Source organism: Myotis lucifugus, unplaced genomic scaffold (assembly GCF_000147115.1).
Source record: "Myotis lucifugus unplaced genomic scaffold, Myoluc2.0 scaffold_565, whole genome shotgun sequence".
In the NCBI taxonomy this organism is placed as follows: domain Eukaryota; kingdom Metazoa; phylum Chordata; class Mammalia; order Chiroptera; family Vespertilionidae; genus Myotis; species Myotis lucifugus.
Genome location: NW_005871613.1, coordinates 253,235 through 272,637, shown reverse-complemented (window position 1 = coordinate 272,637; position 19,403 = coordinate 253,235). Strand labels below are relative to the sequence as shown.

The window sequence follows — 19,403 nt, the reverse complement described above, 5'->3', positions numbered from 1 at the left end:
GACCTCGGGCAATCTCAGGCCTTGTAAAATGAGACCCAGTCCTTGCCTCCTGGCAGCACCGAGCAGGCCTGTGGGGTGAAATGAGCGAGAGGCTGAGGATGGGCCCGCACCGCTGCCCACGGTAACCGCCCGCAGGCCCTGCCTCATTCTCACCACCCCAGCCACGGGTTTTATCCTTAAATGAGGAAGTGGGGCTGGGGAGTTGAACAACCCGCCGGAGGCTGCCCGTGGTGAGTGGGCGGGGCCATGAACAGGACAGGAGCTCAGCCTCAGGTGTGGCTGTCTGTCCTCCGTGGCCACTCCTGGGTGCTGTGGGCTCTGCAGGCCCCGGCGGAGCCGCTCCAGTGGGACCTGAAGTCTGGCCTGTACGGGGTCCTAGCGCGTCTTGGGGAACAGCTGCGCGTGTCTAGAACTGCCCTGTCCATCAGCAGAAGGGCCAGGACCCAAGTGCCTGGACTAGGGCTACCCGTGAGGCGGCGTGGCACCCCCAGCAGGTGTGGGCGAGCTGTGGGACGGCACCCCCGAGCTCGTCCCCCGCTTCCCCAGGCCCCTCCGCTGGCGTTGACTGGACACGGGCTCAGCTCCGGTCTCATTGAGGTGCGCTGGGCACCCACTGGGTGGGCCCAACAAGCTCCGGCTCCTGTAGGTCGCTGCCCAGGACACGCCCAGGACAGGCGGGGAACAGAAGACTCCTCCCTCCCTGCTCTGCAGGCCGTGCTCCCGCCAGCTGGGGCCGTGGGTTAGGGCTGCGGCTCTAATTGGCGCCCAGGCGGCAGATCGCGGCCTAACTGGGCGGAGGGCGGGTCATTAGCCTCTTGTTCCCGCTGGGCGGTCTGGGAGCTTCCTGGCCCCAGGAGGCTCCGTCCTGCTGCCCAGGGGCAATGTCTTGTTAACGTCCAGATGGGGGCTGTGCTGGAAGGTCACTGAGGTCGGATTCACTTGCAAGAGAACAGATCATTCCGATGTTGCCGTGAATGTAAGTCCTTGGTTCATTTTCAACCTCTTTTATCATAAATGGTCACCACAAACTCTCGCCTCGCTCGGCTCCCAGCGGGACACCCTGGCCCCTGTCTGCGTGAGAAGTCCCCTCTCTCCTGCTCCCCCACAGTGGGAAATGCAGGCGGTGCAGGGGCCCCTGTGGGGTCCCCCACCCCACCCGCAGCCTCCACAGGTGTTTCTCTGTGGGACCTGCCGGCAGCGGATGAGACCCGCGCTGCACCTGCTGGTGGCGCCCAGCTGCCCCATCAGCTTCTCCGGCCCAGGAATTTGGAAAGAGAACGGGGGCAGCTGCTCACTCTCTTGGCGGCCTGCAGGGAGGAGGACATCTGAGGCAGCAATGCCCCCCTTTCACTCATTCAACACGTTTACCCAGGGCCTACTGTGTGCCCCCCACTGGGGGTGCAGGACAGAAAAACGGGACAAAACCGCTGCCCCCCGAGGTTGGCGTCTTACAAAGATGGCAGAAATGAGAGAACCATCTGAGTCCTGATGGTTCCTGAGACCCACTTCTGCCCTTGGGTCCTAGGCTACATCTCTGTCCTCCCAGCATGCACCTCTTTGCCTCGGGCGTCCAAGGTTGGTGGCAGTGGTGTGGTTAGGACTGTCTGGAGATGTGCCCTGTTGTTCTAACGACAGCGCTGGCCGCTACCTAAGACATCAGCAGAGTTGACTCAGTGGGAACGGGCGGGACTCATGGGAGACCAGGGGAGATGAAAGTGACTTGGGGGCTGAGTTTTGAGGCACATGTGAGGGTTCAGAGGCAAGAAAATAAAAGCATATTAGCTGATCATGGGACATGCTTTCATTTAAAAATAGAAATATCATGACATTATAAATATTAAAATGTTACTTATTTTAAAAAACCATACAACAGAAACATATCTGATAGTGAAACTCCCGTCCTCACTACGATAAAACCCATTATTGTCATTTACTAGAAATAACCCGAGTGAAAAGTTTGGAGTGAGTGGATGGATGGATAGATGGACGGACAGGTGGACAGATCAGTGGGCACGAACACCAATGGGATTACTGCCCTGTAACTTTTTAAACAATATTTTTCCTTTATTGATTTTTAGAAAGAGGAGAGGGATAGAGAGATAGAAACATTGATGAGAGAGAAACATCATTGATTGGCTGCCTCCTGCACACCTCCTACTGGGGACTGAGCCTGCAACCCGGGCACGTGCCCCAACTGGGAATCGATCTGGTGACTTCTTGGTTCCTGGGTCGACCCTCAAACATTGAGCCACACTGGCCGGGGTGTTTACATTTCTATTCTTTATTTTTTTTTTACTGAGGGAAGAGTACAACATGAGGGCTACTCTCTTGACAAATTTTTCAATAACAAATGTGTACATTACAGTATTTTTAACTACAGGTTTATTCCCTAGAGTACATCACTTTGGTTGTGATGTAAAGTTCAGTTTGATAGTATTTCATTAGGGGTTTTTGCACCTGTTATTTGGGTTCCCATCACAGCAGACCCTGAGACCAGACTGTGGCTTCAGCACGGGTGTTGGGGTGGGGATGGGAGACAGGACAGGGAGAGCCAACACAATCTAGGTAACGGGCAGGCCCCGCTGCGGGCACCTGGGTGCAGTCCCACGGGGATCCTCCACGTGCAACACCCCTCAGAACCCTCCCTCCCAGAGACCATGTTCACCCATCATTTCCCACCCCCACTGTTTTGGAGTCACCCCGAGGAAAGGTGACTCCCCAACACGACTGCCATCTCACAACCAAGCAAGTTCATGGGATACGAGGAAGACACATGCTCGGGTGCGGACGCCGTCCAACACTGGACCCGGCCACAGGGCACGGCGAGGGGCAGGGGGCGTTTCTGCCAGCCGCCCCTTCGGCTGCCCACGCTGAGTCAGCGCGCGGATGGTGCAGGTGGGGGCCCGCGTTATCTGTGAAACAAGCCTTCCACAGAGGATCCGCAGGCGCAGCCCCGGGGCTCACCTGCTGCAGCCCTGCAGTGCAGTATGCTCTGTGTGCCCCCCACTGGGGATCAGGAGAGAAAAACAGGACCGAACCTCACCACAAGGGAAAACAGAGGTAATACAGTGAGGCCTTTACTTACGAGTTTAATTCGTTCCGTGATGGAGCTCGTAACTCAAATTACTCGTATGTCAAATCATAAAGTGAACGAGTGAGACACTGATGCTGGGCTGATGTTGTGGCGTTCACTGTGACGTTCGCTGCGCCAACTAGCGGTGGGGTATCTGAAGCTGGCTCGTAACCCGAATTTTAGCTCGCAACTCAAAGGAAAAAATCGGCCAGAGACGGCTCGTATCTAGAAAAACTCGTTAGTCGGGACACTTGTAAGTCAAGGCCCCACTGTACAAGGGCCATAAATGCTCAGGCGGAAATCAATTTCAGGTTCAACACGACCCACCCTGGGCTCAGAACCTCTAACCCACCAAGGCTCAGCGTGGCCGTGGAGGCACCGATTCCCGGTGGTTCCCCGGGAATGACCCGGGACCAATCCTCCTCCGAGAGCTGGTTTTCCGACTCCCGACTCCGTGATCGGGCAGCTAGTCCCACACAGAGGCTGCTGTTTCCGGCGGCTCTGCCTCCTAGGCCACCAGAGCCCAGTGCGGCCGGAAGGGCTGCTTCCAGTGAGCAGTGCTCGGGGCAGCACTGGGATGGGCCTCCCAGCGCCAGCTCACTGCCACCGTTCCCATCAGTAAACCCGCTCAAAGTCGTCTACCCTCCTTTTAAGGTGACCTGTCTCTTTTCTTTCACTGCTCAGAACCTTTGTCTCCGATTTTCAGCAGTCTTATGATACCGTTAGGTGTGTTTTTTCATTTTATTTATCCTGGCCGGTGTTTGTCTAGCTTTTCTGGTTGTCAGCAGGAGTGCTGGTCTGAGTTCATGTTTATTGTTGTGCAATTATTGCATTCGGTACTTGGTTTTCCGTAACCACCAGGTGCTATTTACCTGATGTGGACAATGTGTGGTCTCACGTTATTGATGCTCTGTTGATTATTTCCCCTCAAGTGTTTAGTGGAATAAAGCGGAGGCTGATGGACCCCGAGGTAGTTGGCAATGGCCATTTCTCTCCTGGGCACAGCTTCTGCTGCTGTCAGGCCGAGGGAGGCCTCCGAGCTTCTCTACAACTCATGCAAACCTGCTAAGATACGCACTCAATATACAAATAATTCTGTTATTTTTTTATTTTGAATAAAAAGCTGGCTGGGGTAACAATACTAGTGGCTCTGCATACAAAACACAACATATTTGAGGTTATTTCATCACATTTTTACAAAACTGTCGTTATGTACAGCACTGGATATTCACAGCAACTTTATTAGATTCTAAGGACTAGAATCAGATGAGCAACAGGGACATCCAAAATGGAGAAAGCTAACATCAGAGGTCTTTCGTTAGCTGGAGAGCTGGCTGGCAGCTGACTGGTAGAGACAGCGGGTCTGTTACGCCTTCTTTAGTAAAAACAGGGCTACGCAGTGACATGGACACCCTCCGAGACTTCCACTACATTTTCTCTAGACTCTTCCCACTTCAGACTTCCCCCGAACCCGCTGCCCTAACGGGAGAGAAAAGCTCAGGGTGCCGGGGCACTGTGTTCAGGAGAGGAAGGCTGGCTGGTGCGGAGGATCTGGCACGATCTGGTTCAACCCGAGAAAGAAGTCGACCCACTTGGGTCGTGAGTTCTTTGCCGTTTTGAGCGCCTGGGAGAAGTGAGCCGCGCCCCATCTTAAAGGTGGCAGGGGCTCCTCCCTCCCACTCCGGACCACGGCACCTTCCCGCGCACGGTGCTTGAACTCGGTGCTGCCGGAAGTACCAAGACGAAATGGACAGTCCCTGCCCTAGAGGAGTTTACAGTCTAACAATGAACGCTATGTACACATGTGCAATGGAGGGAAGCCGCCATTTTTCTGGATGGCGGGATATTCCAAGCAAAAGGTGTTATTATTCTTAAAGTTATCATTTAAACACGAAGTCTTAACACACCACCTAATCAGATGGCAAAATTTTTTAAAAAAATCTCCCTTTTATAACCTTAAGTTTTTATTTTTATTTTTTAAAATATTTTTTTATTGATTTCAGAGAGGAAGGGAGGAGAGAGAAAAACATCAATGATGAGAGAGAATCATGGATCAGCTGCCTCCTGCATGCCCCCTACTGGGGATCGAGCCCACAACCCTGGGCATGTGCCCTTGACCGGAATCGAACCTGGGACCTTTCAGTCCACAGGCCAACGCTCTATCCACTGAGCCAAACTGGCTAGGGCTAACCTTAAGTTTTTAAATGCCTGTTCTTTTTATTTCAAAAAATGTCATATGTAAACATACAAAAATTCAAAGCGGAACACAAAGATTATAGCATGGGCACTGGGTAAACATAAACTACATATCAGTACACACAACACAGACTTCCTTTTTTTATACAGTGTATTTTTGTATAAACAAATTTGATTATTCCCTTTCCTTTCATACATTAAAGTACAAATCTGAGTCAGTCTTGAAAAGACTTAACTGATTTTTGCATTTAATTCTAACTAGTACCCAAACCAAAACCAAACACCCTGAACCCACCCAGTCTGTTAGCCAAGTGACAAACTGATGAAGTCGGAAACGCCTCAAGGCCGCCACAGCCTCTTACATCCTCTAATGCGACCACTTTACAGGATCTTCCTGTGCAAGTAACAGGATGTCACGATGGCGAAGTAAACCATTTTTGACCTCATAAACACACATGACATTCCGAGTTCTGAAATGTACCTCTCCCGACCCACTTACAGTATTTCAACCAGACAGCCTATACCCCTGCTTTGTTGGCATGAGTTCCACCTGCCCCTTTTCAACTCCCCCCGAGCCGGGAATGAACGGACAGACACCGTGTGGCACCCCCTGCAGCGCTGCTATAGCCAAACTCACTCCCAGGGCCTCATGGTGGATTAAGTCTCCCCACGAGAGTACAGTTATCACTCAAAAGAAAGGCAAGCTACGAAATGCTGAGCCACCCAACTGGATAAAGACGGGGAGAAAGATTCACACGCAAAAGGATTAAGCTCTTCACAGGACACCTTTAAGCCATTTCCCTGTTAAATTCATTAATTTCACACCATGTTTTCAGAAACAGCCCTGCCTTAAGCTGTATCTGCATGTGGGAGGCCCTCGACCAGCTGACAGTGCGGACTCAGCTCAGCTGACGGTCCTCACACTGACGGAGCGCGGGGCCCTGGGAGCCAGCACAGGCCCCGCACACCCGCAGTTGCATCGGGTACGAGGCTGCAGTACTGCGATCACAGGAAGCCACTCCACACGGCAAATCTGACTTCATTAGAGAAAAGTCACATTTCACGTGCTCTAGAGTCAGTGTGAAGAGCAGAGATCATGTCAGCAGACGTGAAGTTCTTAACTCAAAAAGCCCCTTTTAGATTCAAGAAACAGATGAAGTTTAAAACTCTGAGACTTGAGACACAATCTAAAACCCAGGTTAAGGCTGCCAGCGGACACTTCACTAAAAACTAACCTGAACACCATGCGCAGGGGTGAGACCCTGAGGGAAGCGGACTCCGGACACCCTGCAGGTCACTGCATTGCTGACCCCGCAGCGCGCAGAAGGCGGCCAAAGCATGACACACACACAGTCACGGCGAATGGCCACGCCGGGCAGAGGCTCGAGGCTGTCGGTGCGGGGCCAACTATAAAGAGACTCATCGTCTGTCTCTCTGTGTGTGCTGCCCCGTCTCTAACAGGAACACAGGGCAGATACACCTGTCCTTTAAAAAATCTAGGCCTCCTGCCCTGGCCGGCGTGGCTCAGCTGGCTTGACTGTCGTCCCGCACCCCGAACGTTACACGTTTCACTCCCAGTCAGGGCTCATACCTAGGGTGCAGGCTCAACCCCTGGTGGGGCATGTGCGCGAGGCAACTGATCAATGTTTCTCTCTCTCTCCCTTTCTCTAAAAATCAATAAAAAGCATATCCTCCGTCACGTGAGGATTAAAAATGCTGCCGTCCCCTCAGCTCCTCATGCTCCCAGGCTGGCGGGCTCACCTCCACGGATGGGAGGCGGGAATTTGGGCGGCAGCAGGTTGCGCTTCAGTCCCCAGGGGGAGAAGCCATGTTCTGGTAAGAGTGGCATGATTATTCCTATACAGACACACAAAATACTTCATCAGGGAGGCCCTCTTCAGTAACTCCCAATAACTCAGTTTCCCCCAAACGCACAAGTGCTTTAAAAAAATACTGAGCATCGTAAATGGCAGCAGCGCCACGTTCTCCAACAACACGGCTACCGACTCTGAGTGGGAACAGAAACGGAAGTGACGAAGCATCCCATGATTATTAAAACGGCAATGACGCCCTGACAGGATCCCAATTGTTACTCACATTTATGGGTGAAGTGACAGGCTACAGGCATCAAGCGGCTGCAGCCACACACCTGCCGCTGTGCTCGCCATGATTCTAATGCTGACTGGTCCTCTTTCTTGAAAATCAACTTAATGTACCCGTCACTAAAGGCTGGATAGAGCTTCTCTGGAAGTTACCACCAAAATGAGAAATAGCAAGTGAGGCAAAATGCCTTTCACTAAGGATACAAAGTAAAAGCAGGAAACTGTGGTAGTCAAGGCAAACTAGACGGCAGGCAGGATGAGTCCGAATTCCATCTCGTACTTCCCGCCCAACTTCCCAGAATTGCGCCCGTGCCATGCCGTGTGCGCGGCAGTCCCAGCCGTCCGATCAGCACCGTCCCTGGGACCTGCCCGTAAAAGCCCAACGCTGTCACCCCAGAACGGCTACTTGTTGTTTTAGGTTTTAAAACCAATGAACATCGAACATCTCTTTGCCCACTGAGACACCATGTTGTAACAGCAGGCGCAAGTGCTGCCGTCTGTCTGGCAGTCTCTAGGCAGACTCTGGCCGACAGACGCGAACCTTCTGCAAATGTCAACATTAAAAGCCCTCCATGATTTAATACTGAAAGAAGAAAACATTCTTTTCTACGCACAGACGTCTCGCTCAGGTACCACAGTTCGGTTCGAAGCGGGCGTGGCCGCCTGAGCTGGAGTGCCTACATCCTTACACACTGAGGAGTTGGGTAGGAAACTGATGACACGGAGATCAAAGTGAGTCACAACTATTCCTTTACAAGAGTCACTTGGCCTTTGGACACACGAAACCCAATTTTAGTCTTGGCTTCAACCTCTTAAAAATATAGTTTAGGAAAATGTTTTCAGACAAGAACCAGCGGATCCGGTTCCACGGCTGTTTGTTGGGGACAGAGCAGGCCCCACGCTCAGACACTGTGAGCATCTGCTGGACACTGACCACCACGTGCCCGGCCACCTCCGCTCTCTGGAGCCACAAGGCTATTCTGGACCCAGGCCAGGATTAAGTCCTCACGGAGCCCACAGGCCCTCTCCAGTCTCTAGAAATCTCCGTTCCTAGAAATGACAGGGTGTTTGTTCAAACTGCTTCAGTGAAGACGCTTTAAAAGCAAGTGCTCCTCGCTGGGCACGGAGCAGGGCTGACTTTCACCTCAATGCTGGGCTCGGCGCCCCGTCACTTACAGACGCCTCTCGCCGCGGAGACGGAGGCTGCACTCGGAATCACTCGGCCCCTTTCCAGCCACGAGGAGCGCCCCTCCCCGAGCAGGCCAGGTCCAACGCCCCCTCTCCGGCCGGACTATCCCGCAGATCACAGTCCACTCCACCGCTGCCGGTCAGAAGACAGGAGAGTCGCAGAAAGGGCAGGGGCTTTGCAGCAGCCTCTTGATCCAGTCGGGGTCTGCAAGGAAGACAGGCGTTGAGCGTGGGCTTGGGGAAGGGGCCCGTGGGATGACTGTGAACGAGCTGCCGTGTCCGGGCGGCATTCTGTGCCCCTGGACAAAGCGCCCACCCAGCATTCTAAGCGAGGCTGGGCTAACCCGTGGCCCCGCCGAGCTCCCGGCCGAGCTCCGCTCTCTCCTCTAGACCCGCAGCTTCTCCTGCCCAAAGCCGACGTGGCTCAGCGCCCAGTCACCCGCAGGGCGTTTGCTTTTAAAACTTGTTCCAATCTTTTCCTGACTTTCTGCCTAAATGGTATAGCAGCTTTCAGGGAGTGTTTATAAATCCCCCAAATCTGTTTCAAAATAATCCAGTAAGAGGAGGGAAGAGGATGGGGAACCACGGATGAAACATAAAAGGCCGTGAGTGGGCAATTTTTGCAGTTGAATGATGGGCACATAAGGATTTATTAAACTCTTTTCTCTACTTTTGTATATGATGGCATTTTCATATATATATATGTATATTTGTATTGATTTCAGAGAGGAAGACAGAGAGAAAAATCAATGATGAGAATCATTGATTGGCTGCCTCCTGCATGCCCCCTACTGTGGATCAAGCCCGCAACCCTGGCATGTACGCTTGACCGGAATCAAACCTGGGCCCCTTCAGTCCACAGGCTGACGCTCTATCCACTGAGCCACACTGGCTAGGGCTGATGGCATTTTCTATAATAAAAAGGACATAAGCTGCCAGGTAAGAAGCCAAGCCTAAGGGTGTGGTTTTATGCGGAATGTCTTCTGCTTCACTTCACTGAGCCCACAGGTTCCCCCAGAACACGGACATAATTGTGTCTAGTTAGCGCATGTGGTTAGTGTGATGTTAGCGAACATCAGGGCATAACTGACATTTATCGGGCTGTCTGCGTCGCTAATTCCTGTCCATATCACTAATCTCATCTCAGATTAGTTATCTCAGAAACGTGGGCTTTGCCACTGGGCCATCGAGGACTACAGCCCCGTCACGGCTGCTAGAAGCAGGACCCCACGCACACACCCGGAGCTGCCCAGCAATGCTGTCCTCGCAGGCATTATCATTTGCAGTTTTCATTCAAATGTAATCGAGACCTGTCAGGTAAAAGAAGTGCGGGCATGTTCTGAACGAATAACTTACAGGAGCAGACGGCAAACTTACACGCTAAACTGCAGCAGGGGTTTGAACACAACATATCCCGATCACGGTTTTAATTAGCTGTGGCTTCATGTGACACTGTGAGGGGCAGTGTGAGCCTGACCCGGCCGGCATGCCCACCCCCACCCGCAGCTGGGAGAGGCTCACTCACCTTCCGGAGCCGGGTGGCGGGCAATACTATCGTGGAGCAAACACCTTCTGTAGATCAGGCTCTGGCAGGACTGGTAGGTTAAAAAGCACCTGAAAGAAGACATGGTATCGTCAGTTCTACCAACACTGGAAAGCGGCCGTGCTGAGCGTAACGCACCAATCACACTAAAAGCCACACTAACCAAGTAAAGGGCAGACATTGTTCACAAATTCATGGCAACCCCGCATCCCTCTGCAGCCGCTGGGCCCGCACCCACACCGAGGGACGCGCCTGTCAGTGCCCAGCGACAGATAGTTGCTCATGCAGACGGTCACCGCGTGCTCAGCACTGGGAGACGTCTGTCCCTCCTGACTGTGCTGGGGCTGGGTGGTATGCTGACAACTGACCACCTAGCACACTGACCGTTATTCTTGTGAGTGACTGTTAAGATTGGGGACCAGCACTATGTTTAAGAACCTGACAGCACAGTGGGGAAACCTGAAGGAGGGAGAAGACAAAATGAATGGTGTGAAAAAGAAAGGGCGAGAACCTATGTGCCCAGGCTCAAGTCCATCCGATGCTGTTCACGCACCTCTCCCAGGACCAGGCCAGGCAGGGCGGGGAACGCAAGGAGAGGGGAAGGAGTGCATTTGGGTCTGCACGGGAGGTTTTCCCAAAAGACAACAGTTTTTAAGCTGAGCAGTCAAGGAGCAGAAAAGTTCAAAGAGGAAGAGGAGGGAGGAAGAGATTCCAAGCAGGCTCGCTCTGGGGAGACTTGGGCGTACAGGAAGCAGCTCACACCTGGTGAGAGCCAGCACTCCCTCCCGTGGAGAAATGAGACGGAGGCGATCTGGCACTAACTCCAATCAGCAAACACGAGGGTACCTGCTGTTAGAGAGCCCATCTGACAGACTATGAGGCGTGGCAGCTACTCCTGTGAGCTCTGCAGCCGGAACACCAGGCTCCAGCTCTGCCATCCACCACCTGTGTGACGGAGCAAATGATCTGCCTTCCCCAGGGGCCAGCTGCCTCATCTGTAGAAATGAAATCACCGCCGTGTCCCCATGCACAGTGGCTGTGAGAATAGTGACTCAGGACACGGGCACCGCTCAGCAGAGCACCTGCCACACCATTGGTGCTCGAGATGTCGGTCATGAGCTGACTGCTGCTACATGGACAGCAAGGACGTGAAGCAGACAGCTAAGAAGGGTCAGAGGCAGGGAGAATAGCAGGGAGAGCTGTGTCCAGGAAGCCAGTGATGGAAGTGCTTCAGGTGGAGGAGGAAAGAGAGGAGGAAGAGGAAGAGGAAGGAGGAGGAGGAGGAGGAGGAAGGAGAGGAGGGGAGGAAGAGGAGGAAGAAGGAGAGGAGGGGAGGGAGAGGAGGAGGAAGGAGGGAGAGGAGAAGAAAGAGGAGGAAGAAGGAGGGGGAGGAAGAGGAGGAGGAGAAGGAAGAGGAGGAGGAAGAAATGAGGAAGAGGTGGAGGAAGAGGGGGAGGAGAGGAGGAGAAGAGGAGAAAGGAGGAGAAGGTAGAGGAGGAGGAGGAAGAGGAGGAAGGAGAGGAGGGGAGGAAGAGGAGGAAGGAGAGGAGGGGAGGGAGAGGAGGAGGAAGGAGGGAGAGGAGGAGGAGGGGGGAGTTGCTCATTGTGTCCACTAAACGAGGACTCACTGAGTTTGGAGTGAGACTGAGGGCAGAGAAGGAGGAGGACTTCTACCTTTTATTATAAAGTTAAGCAAAAAAAGCACATCAGTGCTTTTATATTCCACTAACTTTAACAGGTGTTACTTCAGTAATAACCATTTTAAAAATGTAATGCTACTTCGATGGAAAACAGCACTCCCCACATAAAGAAACTCCTGTGTGTGCAGGCAGTACACCTCGCCGCTGCAGGCGCCTGGCTTCGGCCAGCCCGAAGAAGCACCCCTGTGCCAGGTCTGACAGCAGCAGCTTCTCCAGCCGCAGGGGCAGCTACGCTGGGGAGGAGCCCCTTGCAGTGCTCTGCCCACACGAAAGTGAACCGGGCGAGAGAGCAGGGCTGGCGGTGGGGGCTTACCGGAGCCAGATGTGGCCGTTGGAGCAGACCGCCTGCTTGCGATCCGTGAAAGGCAAGATCTCCTTGCACAGACTGCAGTGCTCAGGGAAGGTCTGCTTGTTCATCTTCTTGGAGATGTGGCCGATCAGCACCTGGTGAGACAAAGCAGGCGGCGATGTTCAGCGGAGAGGGCAGGGCTGCCCGGCACAAATGAAATGAACAACGATGCAGCTTTGCACCCAGACAGGAGATTTCATTTCCATCACACTGTCCGGGAAGTGAAAAGACTAGGCCTTCAACTGTGTCAACTGGCTGAGCGAAATCTGCTCTTTCAGGGACCTCTGACAACAGGGTGGGCTGTGACCACTAAAGGAAAAACTGTTCTGAAAACCACAATCTGTTACTTGCCTTGTTTTCGTTGCTTCTGAAACAAGGACTTCGGAGTTCTGTTAGAAGACAAAGTATTTAGCTATTACTTACAATATTCTAATTTTAAGAAGGAAAAGCATTAATTTCTGTAAGCAAAGTATTATGTGAAATACTAACTTGGTAGACTTGTACAAATGTCTATTCTTCAAGAAAGGCTTACAAAGGAAAAGATAACCAGGATTAAAAAATAATAAATTCCCCTTCTGATGGCCCAAGACCCCTGAGCGATCCGGTCGTCGCCTGCAGTGTGAGATCCACTGACCTCAGAGAGGCAGGTGGGGCGGGACCCACAGTGGGAGTGGAGGAGGCCGGAGAGGTCGACAGGCCGGTGCGAGGCCCAGTCCCAACTTCAGCTTCCCCTTTCTCTGCTTTGGTCTTGCGGTTACACTACTACTTCAACAATGAAAGTCTCAAGAACACTGATGGACTTCATTCTTTTGTTGGAAAAACCTTTGTGGCTGTCTCACTGGGATGGGAACCCCAACCCTTCAGAAACATCTTGTCTCACTAGCAGTTAATGTCCTTTGACGTTTTTAACCCATTTACACAGAGCTCGAAGCCTCAGACGGCCCCTCTACACCTGCCACTCCCTACAATTAGTTTACTGGCTTCTGAAGGGGGTCTCACCTACTTACCCTGTACACAGTTTACAGATGTAAAGCCCGTTAACTTTTGGGTTTTTTGTTGTTGTTTTTTTTGCCTTCAAAGTTCTAATTATGGTCCTTACAGCAGGGACAAGCACCCTCCCTTTTCTAGGCTGGCCAAACACCCTGGCCGTGACAAAGCCTGCTTTCTCCCCGTGGAGACGCTCAGATTTTACACCAGGAAGGGCTGCTATCGGCTCCCAAGGGCCTTGCACGTGCACACCCAACTGTTTGCTACTTTAACCCGTGCCTTCTCAGTGGGGGACACTCCTCCCAAAGGGGACAGAACATGAGAAAAGGTGGGGATGGCAGGGAGAACAGCGCGGAGTGCGCCCTCAGCCTGGAAACTCGTCTTGCAAACCCGCACATCGCTCAGTCACCGAGAGGAAGAACAGAACTTCTGTGTGTGACAGGAGCATGTCCTCGGCACCAACCCTCGTTTCCTAGTCCCTCCAGCACCCCGGCCGCTCAACCACCTCAAACACGTCAAAGCACAAACGAGCTTTAGAAACTCAATCAGGCCCCAAGGACAGCAGGCTTTTCGGTCTCAGCGCTCTTGCCGACCAACACCTACCCGCGCTGTCCGGTCGTCATACTCCTCGTCAGACATGAGGAAGTCGCAGAGCCCCCTGGTGGGGACGCTGGTGTTCTCCGTGATCCACGTGTGCAGGTACACTTCTCCCAAGACCCGCTTCATGTGCTCCCTGCTCAAGTGCATTTCCACAGCTTCGATCTTCCCCTGGATTTCCAGCAGTTTCTCCTCCATCGGCTCATGGCCTCCGACATCTCCCGCCTGGGTGAGGGAGTCATCGGCGGGGTCGTCCGGGTCCCCCTCTTTGCTCTTCTCCTGAAGGCCTTGCTTACTCGCCTGCCTGGAGGACGTGCCTTCTTCTTGCTCGTCCTCCATGGGGCCCATCCCAGGGGAGTCGACTAGCAAGACTTTCGAGTCCTCCTTGGTGGGCTGCCACAAGGCTTCGGAAGGGGTTTTCTGCATCGACTGATACAAAATCCTCAGGAGGAAAAGCTTGAAACGCCAGAAGTAGGTGGCCCCGCTGCTTTCGATCTTTTTTTCCAAAGCTTCTTGTAAAAACGGAGGGATATATTTATCTTTCAGAATCTTCCAGCGCACGAGGTCTAGCAAATCTACCTGTTTAAAGAGGTTCTGAACCGAAGATTCCAAGAGCTGAGCAGCTGCCTCTTCAAAAGTTTTGAGAGCAACAAACTGGACCTGGTAGTTTTTGTTAACGGGATGGAGGCCATTGACCATGCCCTCAGTTGTAATGATGGCCAGATACGCACCACAGGGGCTCACCGCTATCCCGTGTGTCCTCACTGAGCCAAACACCTCTGACAGCTTAATCAGCTGGTGTTCAAACTTCAAGGCGACATCAGTGAAGATGGGAATCAGCTGCCTCACCTTGCCGTCGCTGGAGCACGTGTATACGGTCCCGTTCTGCTTGTCTGCCGTCATGGAAACGATGGGCATCGAGTGAAGGCCCGTGACGTGGGAATTGTGAACATTCAGACCTGCCTTGGAGATCAGCAGGAGACACCAGAACACATAGGGTCCTCTGGCGGCCACCACCAAGCTGCAGTTACACTTCTGGTAAGGGTGATAGAGCGGGACACACTTGATGCTGTGCACGGGCAACTGGTCCATTTCTTTCCACAGGACAATGGGCTGCCTTAGCGTGAAGTAGCCTTTAATGGCTTTGAGATTGACAGGGAGGATTTTTACGGGTCCGAAGGCACTCCCCACAATAAGGCCACTCATTTTCCGATTATTGTGCTCATATTCCCACCAAAACAAGACACTTGGAGAGCTGATTCCCGACTCGATTGTGTTGCAGGAAGAGATGGACTCCTTCCCCACGAAAGGCAGCTGGAACTGCCACACGGCGATGTTGCCGTTTTCAAAGAGGACGGCCAGGAGCACGCTGCCCACGTCCCGGCACTCGTTGTTGTGCGTGACCTGCTGCGTGGTGCAGATGCCCGACCACTCCATCCTCACCGGCATCTGCATGCTGTGTCTCCTCTGGAACTCAGCAAAGTCCGCCAGGTTCCCTCCGGGGGCCTCGGTTTTAGAGAACCTGTAACTGGTCTCAAAGAGACGGTCTCCGTAAATCTCAGTCAGGTCGACCAGCTGGACCCACTGCAGCCTGTTGAGGTTAGCCTGGATGGTCAGGCGATTGTCCAGGGTCAGAGCTGCCAAGATGCACCTGCCATTAGCATCGCAGCCCATGGGGGACCAGGTGGTGTACTTGAACCCTCTCAGTGGGGGCAAAGCCTTCCCCTCAGGGTTGAACGCCCTGTCCAACATGAAGGTCTGGCTGATGGCGGGGTCTGGAGAGCTGGCAAATTTCTGTTTACACTGAGCAACTTCTGCTTTTGAGCCAACCTGGAAATAAGAGAGATAAAAACTATCAGGTAAACATTTCACTCTAGAAATATGTTTATATTACTGAGGCTACAAAACTGAATATGTACAAAATTTTACATACAAAATATATATACAAAACTTTTCTATCAGTTTTGTTAATTTTAGTATGCCATGCATTTAAAAGATCAAATACAAGCTTAAAGCTAAATAAGCATATATTCACAAAATGGTGATTTTTTAAAAAGGATCAGAATAAATGTTGCCATTATTCATAGGCTGGTTTCCACCTTCTTAGGATGGACATAAGCAATGAGGATGAGAGAGATGTACTTAATTATTTTTTTTCATAGTTTTACTGATTTCATAGAGGAAGGGAGAGGAAGAGAGAGGTAGAAATATCAATGATGAGAGAGAATCCTTGGCAGCCGGTCCAGCCTGCAACCCTGACATGTGCCCTGACCGGAAATGGAACCGTGACCTCCTGGTTCATAGGTTGACGCTCAACCTGAGCCACACCAGCCGGGCTGATTCTTAAGAGTCAACAGAGCATTTAGCTAAAGTCACAAAACAATAAAAGTGTTAAAATGCATGAAAATATACATCTTTGATACAGATAGATATTTGGATTCTTACAATATCTTTGCAATACAAATGCAAACTTCCTCTCCCTCTTCCAAGTTCGTAATGTATGTACATCAGCTGTGCCTAGCTGTATGATGATGATCTCTTTAAAAAGATTGTAAAGGGACATTAAAGACGGGGGAAGAGCCCCAGCTGGTGTGGTTCAGTGGTTGAGCATTGACCCACGAACCAGGGTCAAGAGTAGATTCTCAGGCGGGGCACATACCTGGGTTGCAGGCTCAATCCCTAGTAGGGGGCGTGCAGGAGGCAGCCAATCAATGATTCTCTCTCATCATTGATGTTTCTTTCTCTCTCTCCCTCTCCATTCCTTTCTCTGAAATCAATAAAAATAACAAACAAAAAGATGGGGGAAGATAAATGACCAAAAGAATGTGGTCCCGAGCCATAAGGAAATAGCCAGGAAGCCTAAAGCGGGGAGGGAGAAGAGAGGGGGGAAGCAGAGGTCAAATAAAATATGGTTTCTGTTATGTCAGAAGCCAGGAGAAAGGACTTGACCCACTGTGTTAGAGAAGTGGCTAACAGAGAAGCAAGCAGAATCGTGCCATTCCTTTTTGGTGTCAATCTCCTTTTACAGATATGCCGATTTTCAAACTGGACAGGGTAGAAAAATGTGATTCAAAAAGAACTCAAGCCTAAGACATATACAGACATAATAAAAGTCACTTTAAATGAGTTTAAGTCCCTAAACCCAGAGGAATTACACTCCAGGGCACAGACAGAACTTGGGAGATAAAGTTCGGACAACTGGGAATGTGTGAGAAAACAAGTGCAAGAAATAGTTTCAGAATATCCCCCAAAAGGTAAATAGGTAACAAAAGCCACAGACAATTAAGCCTGATAGGGAATAAAATTCCTCAATGTTTTAACAAACGACTGGCTTATGTAGATGGCAGTGACCATCAGAAACCAGCATAAGATAACTGGAAAAACGCAATGTTATTCTCTCTTCTGCTGAAACCGCTAGATAACATAAATAAGCTGTAAAATGAGAGGCAGGTATAAAGTTGTCCAACAAATGAATTAGAAGACTCACTTTTCCTAAAGCGTGTTACACACAATACTCCCCTAAATTGTCCCTTGAGGAGTTCTTTGGCTGTAGTCATTCCCCCTGAAGAGTTACAGGGGCAAGTAGAGACTTAGTATCGAACTTTTAAAAACAGCCTGTGTGTGTGTGTATGGAGGAGGAGGGGGTCATCCTAAAAAAATGCCCTGGAATAGTGTCTCAGGCAGCACATCTTGATTCTAAAAAGGCACTTAGGTAATCTTCTGGATACACTTACGGGCATGCTGGAGACATAGTATAAACCGGAAGTTCCAATGATGGGTGCAGCTTTCTAGCTGGTTATAAAATAACGCTAACAAAAGCCCAGAGCTTCCTAGGGTAGATACAATGTAAACGATGACACAATGAATCCTGGCTCTGTCAGTAACAGCTCCGAGCCCCTGCACACACTGGGTAGACCTCTGGCCCTAAGTTCCTCAGTCACAGAGAATAATACTGCGTGTCTCACAGAGTCAGGAAGGTCACATAAGTCAATATATGTAAAGCGTATATTAGTAAGTGCTCAATAAATGTTAGTATGATGATGACTATTACTATGATGATGACTATTAATTCTCTAAGAGGTAAGTAAATGATAACGAGACCTAAGAAGAGTTATACGTTTTACGTTGACTGTAAGAAGTAGAGCCACCTGTTAGCGCGCGATAAAAACTACCCAATCCTATAATATTATAAGTTAGAATAGGTAACTTACTATAAATAAAAGCTACCATAGAACTAAAAGTAAACTTATAGAATCTGTAACCCAAAGCAGCAGCACAGGATAAAATACAAGAAGCTCACGCCTACTCATGTAGGAAGAACTGTTGGTAGGGTGGAGAGCAGCATGAATCTGGACCAGCAGGGAAATTCCTCACGGTTTTGTGCAGTAATTCCTAATGTTAGTTTGAATGAGCCTACTGCACATCGCAAAATTAGTTAACAAATTAAAATAAATACTCAGATGCCCAAGAAACATACTTCAGAGTCCAGGTTGCAGAGGCCAACCCCGCCGCCAACCGCCCGGTGCACGAAATTCGTGCAAAGGGGCTCGGCCCTCACAGCAGCCCTGCCTCCCGCCCACTGGTCGTTTCAGAAGGTCATCCCAGAAGGTCGTTCCGGAAGTACATATGAACATCCTTAGAGACAGCAAGTTCCTTTCTTCTGCCTCCCTCCTCCAGCGTTTCTCAACTTCACAGCACCACCAGCCCCTGACCACCTGATCCGTTTATATTTGGACCAATTTGTTCATATCTTCTCCAAGAAGAGCTTAGAGGGCTTAGTCATACAAGTTTACCAATGACCTAATTCAACACCAAGTTGTCCGCTTAAGACTTGAATGAATTATGCTAAAAAGGTGAAGCATCAATTGAGCGGCCAGCTGTGAAGGTAAATATAATGTCGGGGGGACACCCTATAGATACGTAACTTTACGGCGCCTATCACCACCTGCTAGAACACTGGCATTTTTTCACTCCCGGGGCAGGGACTGCTTCATTTTCAGGACCTAAGTCAACACCCCGCTGACAGAGTGGCATCCGAGCGTCTGGCCAATGAGTGGACTTACACTTTGATAGATCACATATACCCATACACTTTGATAGGTCACATATACCCATACACTTTGATAGATCACATATACCCATACACTTTGATAGATCACATATACCCATACACTTTGATAGATCACATATACCCATACACTTTGATAGATCACATATACCCATACACTTTGATAGATCACATATACCCATACAGATCTTTACAGGAAACAGCGAAAGTGTTTACACTGGGCTTCTAAACCATGAAAATGAACCATGGGGAGGGGGGGGGGGGACTCTGAAAAGAACACTACTAGAGAAAGACTTAGGAACCCCCAAGTTCTGGAGGCAAACTTCGTTTCTATGAAGCTGGAAGCACTAACTCTCCCCAAAGACCATTCCACTCCCCGACGGGTTTTCGCTGTTAAACAAACACCAGGGCGAGAGCTCCAATCCAGCATTTGCCCACCTGCCCAGGGTGAGACCCATTCATAACAGAGTCGCTGCAACAGGTAAGACCACGGAAAGGACCAACTTCTCTTCTCCAAAAGCAAAGGAAGAGGGAGAGGAAGGCACACGTCGGGCAAACAAAAGCCAGGCCGGGGGGCCCTCGGGGCCGTGAGCCCCAAAA

General features: G+C 50.9%; 1 protein-coding gene across 1 annotated transcript; it reads right to left on the bottom strand.

The window, feature by feature from the left end:
* Positions 1 to 8,699: 8,699 nt before the first annotated feature.
* On the bottom strand, positions 8,700 to 15,564 carry GTF3C4 (general transcription factor IIIC subunit 4). Its single transcript, XM_006104400.3, has 4 exons — positions 13,742 to 15,564; positions 12,116 to 12,246; positions 10,085 to 10,173; positions 8,700 to 8,764 (listed from the first exon to the last, which is right to left on the bottom strand). The coding sequence occupies exons 1-4, from the start codon at positions 15,485 to 15,487 to the stop codon at positions 8,700 to 8,702; spliced, it is 2,031 nt and encodes a 676-aa protein (XP_006104462.1). The 5' UTR covers positions 15,488 to 15,564.
* Between the last annotated feature and the right edge of the window lie 3,839 nt (positions 15,565 to 19,403).

Bases quoted from the DNA above. Each gene is read 5' to 3' on its own strand.
- GTF3C4 (XM_006104400.3), bottom strand. From the start codon at position 15,487: ATGTTGGACAGGGCGTTCAACCCTGAGGGGAAGGCTTTGCCCCCACTG. The intron at 10,174-12,115 runs GTAAGCCCCCAC...GTCTTCTTTCAG, and splicing joins AACGGCCACATCTGGCTCCG to GTGCTTTTTAACCTACCAGT. The intron at 8,765-10,084 runs GTGAGTGAGCCT...TCTTCCTTGCAG, and splicing joins CCGCCACCCGGCTCCGGAAG to ACCCCGACTGGATCAAGAGG.